This window comes from Carassius carassius, chromosome 12, assembly GCF_963082965.1.
Source record: "Carassius carassius chromosome 12, fCarCar2.1, whole genome shotgun sequence".
Lineage (NCBI taxonomy): Eukaryota > Metazoa > Chordata > Actinopteri > Cypriniformes > Cyprinidae > Carassius > Carassius carassius.
In genome coordinates this window covers 23,056,252-23,075,913 of record NC_081766.1, presented here as the reverse complement: position 1 = coordinate 23,075,913, position 19,662 = coordinate 23,056,252, and the positions used below count along the sequence as shown (strand labels likewise).

Sequence of the window (19,662 nt, the reverse complement as noted above, 5' to 3'; positions counted from 1 at the left end):
TGTAATGTAAAGAGACAACCACCATCACAACGATAGATTCCTGACAGTACTAAAATAACATGGAAAATAAAATAACATTATTTGCAATTTTGTCAGAAAGAATCACAGAAAGAGGCGCCCGAATTGAACAGCATTCGGAGGGAAAGAGACAGAAAACAATCAGCGGCGTCTCCCTCTAGGTTTTTTTTTTTTTTGCTGAAAACTAGAACATACAGAGAAAATCCATACAACACGTAATATAAACAACAATTTCAGTAACAGAAGTCACATCAACCAACAAATTAATATAATTAATAATAATAAATAAATAAAATAGTCTTATTATAAGGCCGTTATATTGCATACAAATAATCACACAAACAGTCCAAAAGCAGAGCAAATTCGAACAGTCCATATAGCTTTATTATTAGAAGATGCAGAGATGTCTCTCCCTACAGTTCGAATGCTTCGAAAGGTCGACGGTGACGTCATGTCTCGCGCGGACTGTGATTGGTCAGCGTAGGTGGAAGTGTTACAAACGGTGTCATTCACAAAGAAACACGAATACGTTACAATAGTAACAAAGAATGCAATTAACTTTAAAATAGTATTTAGATAATTTTTTCAGACATTTGTACTCACGGACCTTATGAAGTAGGCTACACGTAAAACCAATTCTGGGGCGTATTTTCCGTTTCTAAACTGATTTATCAGGAGATCACACTTCAGAGATTGTTTTAAAGGTAAGAGTGTTCTGTCGACGGCGAATGAGTTTTACGGTTCGAATTTATTTGTATTTTACAAATAACACAATATGTGGCAACTGTACTGCTTCTTTTTGTGGCCTAGGTACATTTTATGTCGAAGAGTTAAAGCTTTTGCCTTGTAACCTTTTATAGTTTATGTCAAGTTGTAAACCGGATTACAAACTTTCACGAGTCAACAGGTTAGTGAATGTGAAATATTAAACTGTAAATCAGTAGGTGGCCTTAAATCTAACCCATGAACTACAAAGGTAAAGTTAAAGTTAAGGTGAATGCCTATCTATCATACACCCTTTGGTATGCGAGGGAAATTCCTGTACTTCTGAATATTAGTAGGCCAAAATGACTCTGGTAGGGTTGTTTTAAGATGAAAATACAATAAACATGTACCACATATCATTTAAGTCTTTCTCAGCTTCTGTGAGATTGCCTCAGATCAAACTATACAAGTAGAGACAAGACGAATGAATTTCCTTCTGTAGTCAGTACCTTAAGTATGGACACATTAAATATGGGCTATACAGTCCAGATTTGTTTATAATGTTTTAAACGCCTAGCTTTGCCCCTCTGAAGGGTCTTGCATGCATGACTACACTGTTAATGATCCACACTCATTAGTTTGCATGTGAGCCCATTGAGGAGCCCTTCATTTCTCTTTCATCAAACTCTGTTCAAGGGCCGTCCTCCCAAGTATTTGTTTTATGGGCAACAAAACAATCTGATGTTATCGGCTTGGTAGCCACATCCATGTTGTCTTCATGTGTATGAGATCTTCATGTGTAGGAATCTTGTCTGATCTGCTTTGAAAGATGACACATGGCCCTGAGAATGTCCATGATCTCCCATAAATTTAAGTAATACAGTTTAAATAATTAGATTTCTGTTTAAATGGATACTTTACCCCAAAACAGATTAATTTTTCCTCCCTGCCATATTATGTGTCTTTCAAGCTCCAAAAATTGTCAAAAAGAGGGAAAACACCATAGCAGACCATATGACTCAAGTGCTATATTCCAATTCTTTTGGAGCTATAGAATGTGTTTGTGATGAAAATATCAAAGTTTACATACAGTACATTTAGAAAGTCTTCCAGTTGTGTGGACATTCACACCAAAACCAGTCATTATAGCAGTGTTTTCTCAGTTTTCTTTCTTACTGATAAATACAGTTTTTATTTGAATTGTCATTCAGTGTGTTATTTAATCATGTATTACTATGTATTTGGAAGGTTCTTGTCTTTCAAACATATTAACATGCACAAATTCACATTATTCTTTATTTATGTGTAATGCAGGGATTTACAAACTTTTTTTTTGTCAGCCAAACCACTTTCAACTAATATATTTATTTGATGTACCCCTGAGAGTTTAAGGAAATCATGAATCTCAGACGTTTTTTAATGGTCACAAAACATGCAGTTAAACAAAGAAAATATATATATATATTTTTTTTTTGTAATGCAGGATCCCATTAATGCAAGTAACAAGTAAAGCTTTTTTTCTTTCTTTTAGTCATCCAAAATGACAAAAACAAAAGTTAACTGCCCCCCCCCACCCACCCACAAGCTGTTAAATATCTGGCTGCAATATGACATATTAGACTTTCAAAACCTGCAAACATTGGTGTTTTCCTCTTACTCAACGAAATGTAATTTCACTGCTTACTATGAAAACTATGTGCAGTTTCTCCTTAGTTTAGTTTTCTTCTATTTAGTTTTTGGTTATGCTGTACAGTGCATTTAGCCAATGTTCGTACTTGTTGCAGTAGTTTACCCTTTGTCAATTTGATTGTGAAACTAAGTGTTGCACCATTTTGGTTTCCTCAGAAGCCACATTACGATTTGTTGTATCGCACCATCATATATATGTCAGCACCACTCTCACTTAAAGCTAGAGATAATGAAAAAGCCCTTAAAGTTAAAAAACTAAAATTTAAATATCAAAATTAAAACTAATATAAAATATTGATAATGTATAAATAATACTCACACTAGCCCATCCATAGGCAATGTGAGTTTGAATAACTCATAAACTGTATTCTCACTCCTGTGATTTCACAGAAAAATGTCTTTGTCAAGATCAGGCACGTGCAGTCATTTTCATCCTCTGATACCTTTAAAAACATTTTATCTTTCTTTTAAAGATTTATAAAGCTGCTGAGAGCATGACTTCAGAACTACACTAAATGAAAAGACTGTATTTTGGAAGATTAAAGTTATGCAAGAATTACAAGATCATGTGCCATTTTAGTCAATGGTTTCCTAGTTCTGATGTCAAATGTAAAAACTGTTATCCAAGCATCTAAAACGATTTCTTCATGTTTCTCATTGGTTTTTTTCTTGACCTGCTCAGTTAACCATTTTAGTTACACGTTATTGCAGTAATTATGATATACAATGCATGATGGGTGAAATGATGGCCATGAGGTTTTTAAAAAATTAGCGGATTCCACTTAATGTCTGCCAGCCATTCACCTCCGTCCCAATCTGATGAATGGATTTATTGTCAAAATCATCATACGCTTCCACTGTTAGGCATGTTTATGACAACCTCAAATACCATCCATAACAGTTTGAATTAGTCTGTGAATAAGGAGCTGATAATAAAATCTGCAGAATGTGCATGAAAGTTCAGTTTAGTATAAAGCCATAGTATTTATTCAGCTGTATTTTATCACACATTTTGAGCAAGGCTTATTCTATGCCTCATTGATGACAACTGTGACCTGTAGTGTGACATGCTGTACTTCATCTAAAACTATTTTATGTAATATTATTTATTGTTGTCTGGTAAGTTGTTTTGTTAGTATTGTTATAGTAATTTATTCTACATTATACTAGTTAGTAGTAGCAATTTATTCTCCATCGTATTTGTATATGTATGTATATATATATATATATATATATATATATATATATATATATATATATATATTGTTTTATATATTTTTATGTAATGTTATATAATTGATTTCAATAATTATAAGATTTATTAGTATTATGTAAGTAATTCTTTTTTAACAGTAATTATTAGGTATTACTAAGTGTTTTTTATGTAGAATATTGGAATATTTGTACTGTTAACATAAAAAATGTCTGATTATGTGTCAGCTGTAGCTAAATTCAAATTCTGCATGCTAGGATGCCTTCTAATGGTAATATGTATCTGGTAGTGATTTTTATGTTGTAATGCTGGCCTGTGACCACAAAGATGTTGTTTTGGCACCTAAATCCCTGCACTACCATTTATCTCCAAATGATGGCATACATGACTCAAATTTGATTCTATGCTTTTAAGTTTGTGGATGAAATCCAATTAGGCCATAGATGAGAAAAAAAATCCAAATCAGAATGAGCTTTATTGCCAGGTAAGCTTACACATACAAATAATTTGTTTTTGTGACAGAAACAAAAATAAGAAAAAGGAAAGAAAGAAGAAGAAAAAAATCCTGCCTTTTGACACGATTTTCCATTTTTAAAGTTTGGTTGGGGTCAGGCCCATGGTGAGAGTCAAGTCACCTTTATTTATATAGGGATGTCTTTAAACAAATTACATTGCATCAAAGCAACTGAACAACATTCATTAGGAAAACAGTGTGTCGATAATGACAGATAAAGGCAGTTCATCATTGAATTCAGTGATGCCATCTCTGTTCAGTTTAAATAATGTCTGTGTATTTATTTGCAATCAAGTCAACGATATCGCTGTAGATGAAGTGACCCCAAACTAAGCAAGCCAGAGGCGACAGCGGCAAAATTATGTGTGAGACACAGCATAAACATCCATTAACACTGACAGATGGTCAAAATGATACGTCCCCCTTTTAGCTTGACCAAGACCAGCTGGACAAATTTTACATTTCCTTGCTATCTGACATCAACATTAAGAGTGATTAATGCTATGTAAATCTGAGATACATTATCTTTTCATTAACTACAACTGTTAGGAAATATTCTAAAATTCACCTTAGAAGTCTTTTTCACTAATCAATGGGGCACGACATTACCATAAATGCAAGTCAACACAAGATTACGGTTTTGTTACTCTATAACCTGTCCCCATACTTTTTGATGTGCTGCTTTATTTGGTAGGGACACAATTTGTCTTTATAATATGTGTTTATAAATGTTGTCACTACTTTTATTACAATTAAATAATTTAATGGCAGATTGCATGAGTTATGTATTTCCCAATTGTTTGTTGGAGTAATAAGAAAGTGCTGACATTAAGTCATGTCTTTCCTGTCTAGGAATCATAAAGAACTTAATGATTCCAGTTCCGATTCCTCTTTATGATACTGCTTCCTTAATGGTTCCATTAATTAGTACTTTTTTATTTAAGAAATGCAATTGAGCTTTCAATAATATTTATGTAAATATGTACACACATAAAGAAACAAGTGTTGAACCCAATGCACTGTATGTTTTGATTCGCTAAATACAAGGGGCTGTTTGAAAACTGTTTATACTGTAAATGTTTTTAGCTTATCAACATAGTTTGCCATGACCTTTCAGTATTTGACTCTATGCATTTGCCAGATGCTTTTCCCCCTAAAATAAAATGCAATGCATTAAAAGTTAATATTTTGCCAGTATGTGTTTCCTCGGGGAATCAAACACACAGCTACCTATTCTTATTTGGACAACTTCTTTAGGAATAGGAATTTGCCAAAACTACCTTCCTGATGGGAAAGTAGTGAGAGCATGGCTTCTCCCTGAGAGTAAAGATGGGCAAGATTCAGGGAAATGGCTTCCACGAGGCAACTAAATGAATGGAAGTTATTGATCCAGCGAGGTGTCAATTGCTGTAAACTGAGATAGTGTATGTTGCAATGAGCAGCCTCAGGTGGTTGAGACACTGTGTGTTGAGGAAACAAAGCTCTGTGAGAGTCCAAGGGGAAGTTCATTGTCAGGGGGAACAAAGCAGCGATTATGAGAAGTTTGGGAAGCTTCCTCAAAGACCTGAGGTTGGCTTTTGGGGGACTTGTGAAGGGAGTTTTGTTAGAGAGGTTCCATGTGGGAGAAGCTCATTCTCAGGGTGGCCGTAGGGCCCCAAAGTGTTTTTTTTTCCCACAGTTCTTCTCTTAAAGAATGAAGTGTGCAGGTGGCATGAGGCTATACAAGTGCTCTCTATGTTCATACAACAATCGTACTTTATCTTTTTGAGCCCAATAGCCCCAACTGGAGTTAATGTTAAAAAATGAAGCTTGTCTTAATTTTAGATTCAAAGTAATTTGATCAACCAGGATCAATGATGAAAAGAGAGCGTGTTATTCACAAAAATAGTATTTATTTAATTTTTTTTGTTTTTTGTTTCCTGGGAGTGCCATGTTTTTTTATTTATTATTATAATGTTGGACAGACACCATGTCTGAAGATTTAAAAAAAAAAGTTCTCAAAGTGTTTTTTTCTCCCATATTTGGTATTCCTGTTTTCTGTGATCTCAGTGGTGCATAATACTCCTTCACAATGCTGCATATTGAACATCAAATATGTCCTGTTTTCACCAAGTGTGTCATGTCATGCACAATGGCAAGAAACATTTTTTATTGAATTGTACTCACAGGCTATATGCAAAAACAAGTGTACAATGTGAACAAGTGTCCGATTCAAGAATGATTGACACTTATGAGTTGGTTCTTTTTGAATCAGACACAAACACTACATTGATTTAAGTCTAATTCTTGAATGAATGTCTCTTCTGAGTCAGTCTGACTGGAATTTGACTATTGTGATGAAGACATTTAAAATGAAAACATATAGGCTAGTTCAGGAAATGTTTTTAATTCAGTGGTTAAAAGAAGTTGTGGGGCTTTTGCCCTTTATACCTCTAGCAAACTGCAAGATAACTCTCATTGGTAATTGAACATAACAAATTTAAACCAATTTTCTCTATGGGGTTTCCAAAAGAAAGCCTGCCATATGCTGTTGATTGTTTTCTTGTCATGCTTGTCATTCTTGTCCGTGCTTTCTTTTTCCCTTCACTCTGTATAAATGTGCTTTCTCTGAAGTCTCATTCTTTGTATTTTTCTCCTTCCCCAGTCACATGCTCTATGTGCATTTGTCCGTGACTTACTCTACTCACATGTAACTAAAGTGTGTTTTGGGTCACTTTCTTTCTCTCTCTATCTGGCACAAAATTATTGTGACCTTGTGACGCAACGGTAGCATGTCTGACACCAGATCAGAAGATTTCACGTTCAAATCATGTCAAGGTCAAATTTGTATTTATTTATTTTTAATAAATTCTAAAGAAACAAGGCACAGATAGCTGACATTACCTTTTTTCAAGTACTGTGTTTTGCCAGTCAGGTCAAGTTCATTGTGGACTAAACTATTCATCTGGAACAGTTTGTGTCATGATGTTCTGAGCTCCTGTCTGGTTCAGAATAACTTCCATGAAATGCTTATGATTTTGTGAATACTCTCTTTAAGGTGTTATGTGCCTGCTGTGTCTCCTCTCCAGCCAGTCAGTGTACAAATATCATACACCGATCTTGATTGTGTGTTATATGGTTATATATGTTTAGAAATAATGAAACTTGTACAGTTTTGGAAATGCATCTGTAAGATCACAGCATTACTAGTGCCATGCTTGTGGTTAATGAGGCAAGCATCGCTATAAGTATAGCTTATATTTTTTATTTTCACAGGCGAAAGTCATTTATAATTCAATGAGTTCTGGAATTTTGCATGAGGGAAAAATATGTCGCTCCACAGATTTTACATGAGGTTTATTGGGCCCTGTAAAATTTTGCCTACAAAGTTTCACAGTAATATCACTGATGTGGCAGTACCCTTAGTGTTAATGTATTAAACAATCTCTGCAAGAGCTTTTGGCACCTAAAAACAAACAAACAAAAAACAGGTGATTGTAACTTTGTTTTGCAATTGCAACTTAATTTCAAGTAATTGCTCATTTATATATCCATATTGCAACATAATACTTCACTTGGGTCCCTAAACAACCATTCAGAACACCTTTTCAACCACACAGCAACATACTGAAAAACACCTTAGAAACTGCGTAGCAACACTTTAGTATTACGAGTTTTGCACATACAAACACCATAAATTCCATAAAATGTACACATCTAGTTTTAGTCTATAGTATTTCTGGGGGTGGGGTTTGTAATATGTTTACTTTGCAAATAAATAAAAAATATATATATATTTATGTGTGTGTGTGTGTGTTGAATTGCCACTTTTTAGTGATGCAGAACAATGGTGTTTATGAGATCCTGTCACAAAGTGGTTTTTCCCCATATTATAGGTGGCTCTATGACCAAAACTTTCACAATCTCCTGTAGGCTTTATTACATTAGTGAAAATCCTCAATGCTGTGGAGACGGTTGACCAATATAAAATATGGGTGTTATCATGTGCAGATCATGTGAAAAGGATCTTTGATCCCATGATGATACATCAGTTCATGTGGCATTCAGAAAATCTGGAGGCGTTAATGTCTGCAATTCTTTCCAGTTTGTGAATGGAGGCTGGATTGACAGGGTTTCTTTTAAACCAAAGCATTCATTGTTTGTTTTTTTGAGAGTCATTCGAGGCATAGAGATTTTTTATTTCTAATTTATTATCATCAGATTTCTGTACAAATGTGAATGTTAGTGTGCTCATTGCTACAGGTTCACATAAACTTCTCTGAATATGAATGGTTAATGCAAATATATGCAAAACATATCTTGCTTGTCAGACTCCTTTTTTTGTTTCTCATTTTAAGACTTAGCTTGTTTCATTTTTCGTAAGACACTTTATCTTGCACAGTATATTGATGTTCCTCTTCATTCCCATGCGTTGTCTTGTTCTCATTTTTCATGAAAACATTTGCATTTCATACACAACCCTGTCCTGGAAACTATGCCACTCAGCCATCTGTAGAGTCGGGAGAACACTGTTGTCGCTGGAGCATTACTCATTAATGGTGCTTGATGGGACTGGAACAAACCCTAAACCAAAATATTAAACTTGTAACTCATCCAGCAAAATAATGCTTCAGATAATAATAATGCTTCAGATGTGCAGAAAATCCTGTGTGCTTACACTGAAGGAGAGACCAGAGAAACACTCCAGCCTGTGATTAAAATGATAAACCAATCATGTTTAAATTCCATTGGTGGTAGTTGAGAAAAATGTGTGTGCATTAACATATAGTTTAGTCAGATATCATCTTATGAGGTGGCGTTATGTCTGGGTGTGCTCCATTTTATTCTGAATGCTACTACATTGAAAACAACACAAGTTGTCATCTCCAATTTGTAAATGAATTACACTTGTGAACCAGTTTATTTTAATAAGTCTGTCAAAATGATTCACAAGCCAGTTTTAAACTTGCTCAATTTTTATTATAATTTAAATTGAATAATATATGCTGCTGGTCTGCAACTGCTTTATCTTTGATCTCAATAACTGGCAAAGCGGGGTACTTTCAGTTAAAGGATTATGAGGTCAAACAAAAGATGCACGAATCAAAGAGACATATCAGTGAAAAACTAGGAAAAGTTGATATGTGAGGGGAACAATTATTTATTTTGTAAAACCAAAACTGCAACAACAAAAAAGCCACACAACAATCGATAGCTTTTATCGTTCTTTAAAGTTCTCTTTAGTATAATGGATAAATAAAATAAAGTAAAATTAAGTCAAAGCTTTCTTGCACAGGATGTGCTGGTTTCTGCCTCATTGCCTGCTGCAATAATGTCCTCATCTCATATATGTACAGTAAAAAACCCGTGATTCATAACTACGTGCTAAGAAACTCACAATCATGTAAAGTAGTCTTTGTGACAAATTTGGAGGAGTAAAGGCAAAATGCACAAGATATAGTACTTGGTTGGCGATATCACTTATTTTGTAGCAGAAATAAACTGCTGTAGAAAACCTAGGTGCCATGCAAAATGCAATGTGTGATAGCAAAACTCATTACAAATGTAGTGGAGTCAAGAGTACAGATATTAATTTAAAAAAAAAAAGTAGAGAATAAAGTTGGTAATATCTTTGATACTCTGTAAAACTACAGAGTATCCAAAAAGATACTTCAGTACAATAATGAATTACATTTACTCAAATACTTTACACCTTCAAAGCTGTTACTGAGTTAACAACTGGCTTCTTAACTGAACCGTTTTTTTTTTTCAGTTATGTCTGAATTTAAATGAACTGGGAACTCTTTCTTGAAGATTGAAGAACTGATTGAAGAACCTGAAGATTCATATTCATCAGAGATTTGTTGTAATAAATGTTTTCATAAATACTATTTCAGAAAAACTATAATTGTTTAGCAAAGCGCCGCCTGATTGTAATGTTTATTAATCATGTTAATAGTGTTCCTGTAGCTCAATTGGTAGAAAATTGCGCTATCAAGCGCAAGGTTGGGGGTTAGATTCCCCGGGAACAGGGAACACATGATAGGTAAAATTCGATATCCTGAATGCACTGTATGTTGCTTTGGATAAAAGCGTCTGCTAAATGCATACATTTTAAATTTTTTTATTTAATTTTAAATTTAATCAGTTGTAAAGCAAACTTGTATGGGAGTAAACTGGCACTTGGATGACCTTTTGAAACCATTATGAACACAGTTTCACATTTATTTTTTCGAACGAGCATAAATATTCTTAAAAAAATAAAAGTGAGACTTTTAGCTGCTAAATGTATAATTTTAGGACTGTCTAGTCATATTTGTTAGAATGGAATTCTGGAATGGAGCAATATCTAAATGACTGAAATATCATAAAAATTTGGGAGAGGCAAACAACTACTTTGCTACAAAAAAAATAAAAAACCTTGCAACTGCATACAGTAGCAACTCACTACAAAATAACTTAGCAACTGCAGACCAACACCTGGGCAACTAACTACAACAGCCTACCCAACATGGTGGTCCGAAAATGTAAGCATCTATTTGCAGCTTGTATCAGTGTATCAAAAACAATTCTTGCAATATTTACTCACCTTCATGTTGTTCCAAACCTATATGACTTTATTTCTTCTGTGAAACCCAAAAGAAGACATTAAGGTACAAACTAAACTGGGAGAAAAAAAAAACAAAAAAAAACTAGAAAGTCATACAGGCTTGGAACGACCTGAAGGTGCATACGAGGACTTTTTTGGGTGATCTCTTTTAAGGATTACTCATTTTCTATAAACTCACAGCAAGTTATTCTTTCATTCTACATTTGCTTGTTTTCTTGTCTCACTTTTCCCGTAGTGGAGCCCCTCAACACAAAGACCCTCCCTGTAAAAGCCCAAACCCAGTCACTGCTGTGTGACATTACTGTGTTTTCACTGTTATTGAGCCATCCAGCATATTAACTAGGAGGAGCCAAGTGCAGACCTTTGGCCTCGGATAGCGATATATAATCTGATGTACTCATACAGAGTGGAGCTGCTAGTGACTGGGGCTTCATAACCTCTGCTTTGTTTTAGGGTCGTAGCCTAATTGCAGAGCTCTGCTGGGGTGAATTTGTTGTTTGAGGTTGAATAGTTGTGCGTTTCTCAGCTGCTGAGATGAATGGGGGCATTAAGAGGAGAGTGACAGGCAGATAACACAATGGACAGGAGTTTTATTGCACCTCTGTTGCACCAGCATATCTGGCATGTTGCCCACAGATATATGCACAACCTCCCTTTCACAGCTGCATCCTCTCTCTCACTCTTTTTCTCTCTAATACCCTCTTAAACCACAACAAAGAGCAAAAATACAATTCTTTCACTGTAGATTGTTCCCAGTCCTAGAATTTTTCCAGGGTTGCCTGACTTATCACAGGTTCATCCCCTCATGACAGAGTTATTCATTTTCTAAGGGGTGAAACCTCGACACACAGCTCTTGGTTATCCGGTTGCACACATGCTGACTTACTTGAGACATTATCTCCAAGAGCTGCTTTTTGTTTAGGCCCCAGGCGTTGACTGATAATGGTCCATTATTGTAGCCTTGGTCCTGTGTTGTTCAGTGTGGATTGACTCGTTTTTGTGGACTAGTTCACATATTCCCATCTGCTGGAAGTCACTGCACAGTGGTTATTTTTGACTTGGCCACTAATACTGCATGATGCTTGGGCAAGTGCATGATGTCATTGTCACATTTATACCTCAACCTGCTGGTTGCAAATCAGATTACAGTTGTTAAATACTAAAGCAAACTGGCCTCATTGTGCTACAGTGCTTTTAATGATTTAAGACTTTCATAAAATTCCTAATTAGTTTGCAGAAATCCTTTGCTTGAATATGGTGGAAATAACTTTTTTGTGTAAACTAGGAAAGAACAATAAATAGGTATCATATCAGTAATATAATTTTTTTTAATCTAATGATTTCAGTCAAAATTAGATATTTACTTGCTATTTCAAAAATATAATGCAATATTTAAATATAATACTTAGCATTAGTCAATCTCAAAATAATTATCCATTTTTCAGACTGTATATTATAAAGTTGTGATGCCTAAATTCACTTGAAGCATTTAAAATGGCCAATTAAAATGAAGGGAGGATTGCGTAGAATATTAAGGCTTGGGCAAAGTTTATCTGCACAACGCGGTCTCATTCTGGACATACTGAATTCTGCTGGACTGCATGCTTATTAGATATGAGTACACATTCATTCAGTGGAATACTTATGCCATGTAGTTTTGATAGCTGTTGACACATCCTTTTCATGATAAAAATATCTAGGCCAGGAATAGTTCCTGGAGTGCTGTTGTCCTGCAAAGTTTAGCTCCCACCCAAATCAAACACCTGATCAAGCTAATCGATGTTTTTAGGATTTAGGATTACTTACTTACTTTAAGGTTCCATTCGGAAGGGGACATCCCTATGCCCTAATCCCTTCAAAGGGTTTACCCTCCAGAGTGAGAGCTTTGAAGGGTGTAGGAGACCGAACAACTATTTCTTGAAATGCCCTTCTGTGTCACATAATCAAGTGCCCAAATGGAGGCGTCGTCATCATGCAAAGAATCTGCGCAAAGAATCATGGGAGTCCGAAGTGTACCCTTTGAAATCTTTCATTCCGAAGGACCCTTTGAAGTGGCCAGTTTTGAGCACTTCGGTTTGGAACGACCCTTAATTATGGTGGCCATGATTGTTTCAGTGCCATTCGAAGGGCGATATATCCCATTTGGAATGCACCAAAAGGCTACAGGCAACTGGTATTTGTTCAAGGTTGGAGATAAACTCTGAAAGACAGCAGCACTCCAGGACCAACGTTGCCTATTCCTGGTCTAGCCTTACTTATGTTGGGTAATACCCCTGTTTGTCAGAGAGTAGCATGCACTGTCAGATGTGAAGTGTCTTTGAGAGTGGTTTCTATAGAACGGGACCCTGGGGCTTAACGGACTGCCGTTAAGTCGTTAAAACATCCTGGAGAAAGAGAGATGTTTATCAGATATTAGGCCGTTTATCAGCCTGGTAGCCCATTCATCACAAGATGATCATTTCATAGTGTGATGGGTGTCATCAGAATGGGAGTTCAAACAGCTAATAAAACATCACAATAATCCACTTCATCAGTTGTCTTGTGAAGCAAAAAGTGCATGCTTTTTTTCTCCTCAAGACACAAATCCATCAAGGTGATTTTAAAAATCCATCCCCTGTTGTCCTCTCATAATCCACCAAAACATTTTACAACATTTTTGAAAATATCTGTGCATATTTCTCTCCTCAGTAAGACAAGATGTGTTTTTCACTGGAGAAAGCAATATTATGGATAGAGGACAAAACATTCTTAATGATTGATTTGTTTCTTACAAACATGCAGCTTTCTGCCTTTTCATTCTGACGGCACCCATTCATTGCAGAGGATCCTAAATTCCTCCAAAACTGTTCAGATGAAGAAACAAAATCATTTACATCTTGGATGGCCTGAGAGTGAATAAACTTTCATAAAGTTTTTGGGTTGAACTGTTCCTCTAATACATCTAATAAAAACCTCCTAGTTGAGAAGTATTGCCCTAAATCTCTACTAATTAGTATTCTTGACTTTCTTAGACTTTTTGCATATTAACTGCAATTTGTCTTTTCTTCCTAACACCACACCTTTAATGCTCAGTACCTTGCTTAAAATGAAAACGTTTACACTATTCTTTTGCTGCCTTTAGGTGATGCAAGTCCAAATGTGCTGAGTAGTCACAGTAGTGCATGCTGATTGAGAATAAATTGCATTACTACAGCTGGTTGATCAGGGAGTGCTGGTGTCACTTTGAGATCATGTAGCGAATGGCTAGAACTGATAACATCTGCTGAATGAACGTGTCTAGTGGGCAGCAGTTGGTGACCTCATGGTTAACTGAGACAGTTACACCTCTACACACATCAGTATGCAGTATCAGTATCATAAAGTCATCAGCATATTTTCTTTGATTGAGGTATAGATACACAGTACAGTTGTGGCCAAAAGTTTTGAGAATTACTTAGTAGTTAAGTATTAGTTTTCAAAAAGTTTGCTGCTAAACTGCTTTTAGATCTTTGTTTCAGTTGTTTCTGTGATGTACTGAAGTATAATTACAAGCACTTCATACGTTTCAAAGGCTTTTATCAACAATTACATGACATTTATGCAAAGAGTCAGTATTTGCAGTGTTGGCCCTTCTTTTTCAGGACCTCTGCAATTCGACTGGGCATGCTCTCAATCAACTTCTGGGCCAAATCCTGACTGATAGCAACCCATTCTTTCAAAATCACTTCTTGGAGTTTGTCAGAATTAGTGGGTTTTTGTTTGTCCACCCGCCTCTTGAGGATTGACCACAAGTTCTCAATGGGATTAAGATCTGGGGAGTTTCCAGGCCATGGACCCAAAATTTCAACATTCTGGTCCCCGAGCCACTTAGTTATAACTTTTGCCTTATGGCACGGTGCTCCATCGTGCTGGAAAATGCATTGTTCTTCACCAAACTTTTGTTGGATTGTTGGAAGAAGTTGCTGTTGGAGGGTGTTTTGGTACCATTCTTTATTCATGGCTGTGTTTTTGGGCAGAATCGTGAGTGAGCCCACTCCCTTGGATGAGAAGCAACCCCACACATGAATGGTGTCAGGATGCTTTACTGTTGGCATGACACAGGACTGATGGTAGCGCTCACCTTTTCTTCTCCGGACAAGCCTTTTTCCAGATGCCCCAAACAATCGGAAAGGGGCTCCATCGGAGAATATGACTTTGCCCCAGTCCTCAGCAGTCCATTCACTATACTTTCTGCAGAAGATCAATCTGTCCCTGATGTTTTTTTTGGAGAGAAGTGGCTTCTTTGCTGCCCTTCTTGACACCAGGCCATCTTCCAAAAGTCTTGGCCTCACTGTGCGTTCAGATGCGCTCACACCTGCCTGCTGCCATTCCTGAGCAAGCTCTGCACTGGTGGCACTCCGATCCCGCAGCTGAATCCTCTTTAGGAGACGATCCTGGCGCTTGCTGGACTTTCTTGGATGCCCTGAAGCCGCCTTTACAAGATTTGAACCTCTTTCCTTGATGTTCTTGATAAACCTATAAATTGTTGATTTAGGTGCAGTCTTAGTAGCCACAATATCCTTGCCTGTGAAGCCATTTTTATGCAACGCAATTATGGCTGCACGCGTTTCTTTGCAGGTCACCATGGTTAACAATGGAAGAACAATAATTTCAAGCATCACCCTCCTTTTAACATGTCAAGTCTGCCATTCTAACCCAATCAGCCTGACATAATGATCTCCAGCCTTGTGCTCGTCAACATTCTCACCTGAGTTAACAAGACGATTACTGAAATGATCTCAGCAGGTCCTTTAATGACAGCAATGAAATGCAGTGGAAAGGTTTTTTTGGGATTAAGTTAATTTTCATGGCAAAGAAGGACTATGCAATTCATCTGATCACTCTTCATAACATTGAGTATATGCAAATTGCTATTATAAAAACTTAAGCAGTAAGTTTTCCAATTTCCAATATTTATGTAATTCTCAAAACTTTTGGCCACGACTGTACACTCAATCTTTAAAGACTGTCTTCCTATCTTTAAAAAAAATCTGACGTGGTTGTAAAATTCAATTCACTTGTATTATCTTCTGCACACTGTATCTTCTATTGCTATATTTAGCCTAAAGATTCCATTGTTTTATTTAGATGGCATAATAAATTTAGTAATGTTCCTTAATGATTCTTAAGAGCAATAGGAAATGGCCCAAGGATTTTTGATCACGCATTCACAGTATGACAACATAACATTTAATCAAACGTAAAGGCATTAATGTTACAAAAGAATTCTGTTTCAAATAAATGCTGATCACACAATCCTGGAAAGTGTATTATGGTTTACATCAGGGGTAGGCAAATTCGGTCCTAGAGAGCCGCAGACCTGCAGAGTTCAGCTTCAACCCTAATCAAACACACCTGAACAAGCTCATCAATCCATTCAGGATTACTAATGTACAGGCAGGTGAGGTTTTTTTTTTTCAGGGTTGGAGCTGAACTGTGCAGGACTGCGGCTCTCTAGGACCGAACTTGCCTACCCCTGGTTTACACAAAAATATAAAGTTTTCAGCATTGATAATAATAATAATAATAAATGTTTCACTAAATCAGTATGTTTAGTAGGCCATTTTTACTATATTTTTGATCAAATAAATGCAGCCTTGGTGAACACAAGACTTCAAAAACATAAGTTTCACTGACCATTATATTATATTATAGTGTACATTTCATAGAATGTTCAGCTTTCAAAATGTAATATTTGCATGTTAAATTGCAGTTGCACTTCTTTCTTGCATCTTTTTTTAATTATTTGGCATAACTGAACTTGAATAGCTTAGACTGGACATTTTTTGTAGTGCAGACTGTCTGTTGACTGGCACCTGGATATTATGGAAGGGCATTTGTTATTATGTAACCTTTCCCCATAGAGAGCACTGTAACACTGGTCCAGGTTTTGTAAGTGTGTGAAATCATGCCACTGCCAAACTTCCTGAAGCCAGGTAAAGTAGGACATGTCCTATGTGAAAAAAATGTTTTGTCTTTGAGGACTAGTAACCTAAAACACCACCAGAGGAAAAAATGCTACAATATTTCCTCTTCCTTTAACCAGAAGTCTTTTGTTAAAGTATGTTTTGAGTGACAATAGATGGTGTTTTTCTACCTCATTGTACTGTACTCATGAGGTATTCCAGTTGTTTTACGTTGAGAGAATGCAGGAACCTGGAAATGAATAAAACATTACAGGAACTTTATTTATAACGTTATGCATTATAACAAATAAACTTTTTGGCCATCATGACCCAATTGTGGATGCTACTCTCTTATTGTGTAGACTTTTGTCTTGTTCGTCCATTCCTGTATGTTTTAATTGTGCAGATGCTTCTGATTCCATTGTGTTACTGTAAGAGTGTTGATTCGACAAGTTGGAAGTTGGATTTGTCAATGCAGTGTCATAATCTTCATCCACTGAGTAACGTGTTCTGTTCTTTGATGCTGAGAAACTGGTGATGCACGTGTATGTTGTTGTGTTGTGATTGTTTCATGATATTTGTAGACTAATATTTAATTTTTTTGTTCTGTTTTTGCAGTTATATGGTTTCAAAAATGTCCTCTAAAATGGTGGGCTCAAACAACCTGGCACATGCTAGGAGGATGGTACAGCAACTTAGAGTCGAGGCCAGTATTGAGAGGATAAAGGTAAATTTTATTTTCCTCCTTTTTTTATTTCTTTTTTTTTACATGAGTAAATTAACCCTCTAAATTTACTGTGAACAGATCTTTAAAAGCCATTTTATCCATTCTCGTTATTGTGTATTTTTTACATTTATAACAAAATAGCAAACAAATAATTTAATGTCCTTTTAAAACTATCCTTAAAAAATATGTCATGATTTCCATAAAAACATTATGCAGCAGAACTGTTCATTCTTTTACATGTTTAATCATTGATAGTCATCATTTCCTTACCTTCAAGTTGTTTCAAACCTGTATTAATGTATTACTTCTGCTGAAGGCAAAAGGATATATTTTCAACCAAACAGTTTCATTTTTTTTCCCCCACTATAGAAGTCAGTGCTTAGCAGCTCTTAAAAATATCATATTTTATGTTCAGCTGAAGAAGGAAACTCATAAAGGTTTGGAACAACTAGAGGGTGTGTAAAAAAAATGATGACAGAATTAAAATTTTTGGTTCCTAACTACGAAAAACTGCATATTCAAATGATTTCTGAAGCATCATAATGGCTAATGGCTTCTGAAAATGTATTTATGTGTGTGTGTGTGTGTGTATACACACACACACACACACACACACACATACATTTATTTTGTTATTTTGAATTTTTACTGTTTTACTGTATTTTTTAATAAAATAAGTGCAGCATAAGCATGAGTTTTATTTTGAAAACATTTAAAAACATCTTAATGACCCCAAACTATTGAACAGTAGTGTATATCATTGTCTTGAACCATACGCAATGGTTTCTTTGAGATTGAATCATTCATTCATCAAAGGGTAAAACAAATAAAACAAAAACATTTTCACATTCTGGCTTGTCTCATCCAGGTATCCAAGGCCTCTGCTGACCTCATGCGTTACTGTGGAGAACACGCCAAATACGACCCCCTTCTCATGGGCATTCCTGCCTCAGAAAACCCCTTCAAGGACAAAAAACCCTGCATTATATTGTAGTGTACCAAGCGCTAATATTATTTAATTACTTCTACTCAACTTTGCCTTAAGTCCAGCTCTAGCTCCTTAGTATAACTGTGTTTAGCTCTTACAGTATTTATTACTGTAAATAAACTTCAATCAGTACTAATTAATTGCTATTTTTTGTAATGATTAGCATTGCATCTCATCTTTACCAGCATCACTTGTCTTTTTTTTTTTGGTTGTTTGGGCCAAACTGAAGTAATTTCAGGAAATTATCCTATGAATCAAGCTGTTTAGAAATGTTTAAATTGTCTCAAGTTCTTTTTTTTTTTTTTTTCTCGACTAAATGATAGTTACGCTTTGTGCTTGAAACAGGGAAGTAGCACATCATATTATGATATGTTTGCAATTACATTACTTGATTAAGTCTCACTTAATGTCTGATAAGTAGACGTGTGTTATATACATGAATAATATCATAGCAAAGGGACTGACTAAAATAAATGGAATTCAAAGATCCATATTTTGATTTGGATAATTAATTTTATGTGACTTCTGCAATCATCATTGTTTAAGTGCATGCTGGGTAAACAAAACAATATAGTAAATCTCACATCACACAAATAACTATTTGTTCTGATGAAAGGCAGTACCACTATGTGAAAATCCATTAGTGACAAGTTTCTAGTGTGGTTTGTGAGAAAAGAGAACTGATTACCCTGCACTTTCAAACCTTTGTGCCTTAGGTTGTTCAAAGTAGTGCTCACTTATTTTATCTGTTGACACTGGGTAACATTTCTGTTTTGTTTAGATTTAAAGTGCCTTTTCCTTCTGATTTAAATATATTTTTCCTGTGTCAAGCACACTTGTAAAACAAAGACCACTGTTGTTTGATATTTTCTATGAATTTAATGGATTTTTCCCAAAAAGGACAGTCATGAAACATTCACACCTTTAATGGGCAAGCATTCATACATCTGTATTATTTTGGAGACTTTAGAGAAGTTATGCAGTATTTGAGATTCACAACCAAATTCCTGTGACCTCAGTATCTCTGTGAAGAAACTAGTTTCCTTTTGTTCATTTTGGTGTTTTTTTTTTTTCTGTTCTAATTTCTGTATTTTTGCAAGCCTTCATAACGTGTACTGAACCTTGATAGAAAGATTTTATTAAAATTGTGAAACAGTAAAACTAAGTGCATCGCATATCTATGTCAAATAGTTTGTACTTAATCAGTGTATCAAAATTTGTCATATGTAAAAGCTCATTTTCTTTTTATTATTATGTTAAAGTGCAACTTGGACATTTTGCTAAATATCTCTATT

The 19,662-nt window shown here is 35.5% G+C and overlaps 1 protein-coding gene across 2 annotated transcripts; it reads left to right on the top strand.

Moving 5' to 3' along the window:
* Positions 1 to 491: 491 nt before the first annotated feature.
* LOC132155117 (guanine nucleotide-binding protein G(I)/G(S)/G(O) subunit gamma-12-like) lies at positions 492 to 19,394 on the top strand. Of its 2 annotated transcripts, XM_059563929.1 has the most exons (4): positions 492 to 722; positions 829 to 925; positions 17,271 to 17,379; positions 18,248 to 19,394. In XM_059563929.1, the coding sequence occupies exons 2-4, from the start codon at positions 882 to 884 to the stop codon at positions 18,371 to 18,373; spliced, it is 279 nt and encodes a 92-aa protein (XP_059419912.1). In that variant the 5' UTR covers positions 492 to 722; positions 829 to 881; the 3' UTR covers positions 18,374 to 19,394. The 2 variants fall into 2 exon arrangements, with proteins under 2 accessions (XP_059419912.1, XP_059419913.1); XM_059563930.1 differs by lacking the exon at positions 829 to 925.
* Positions 19,395 to 19,662: the final 268 nt, after the last annotated feature.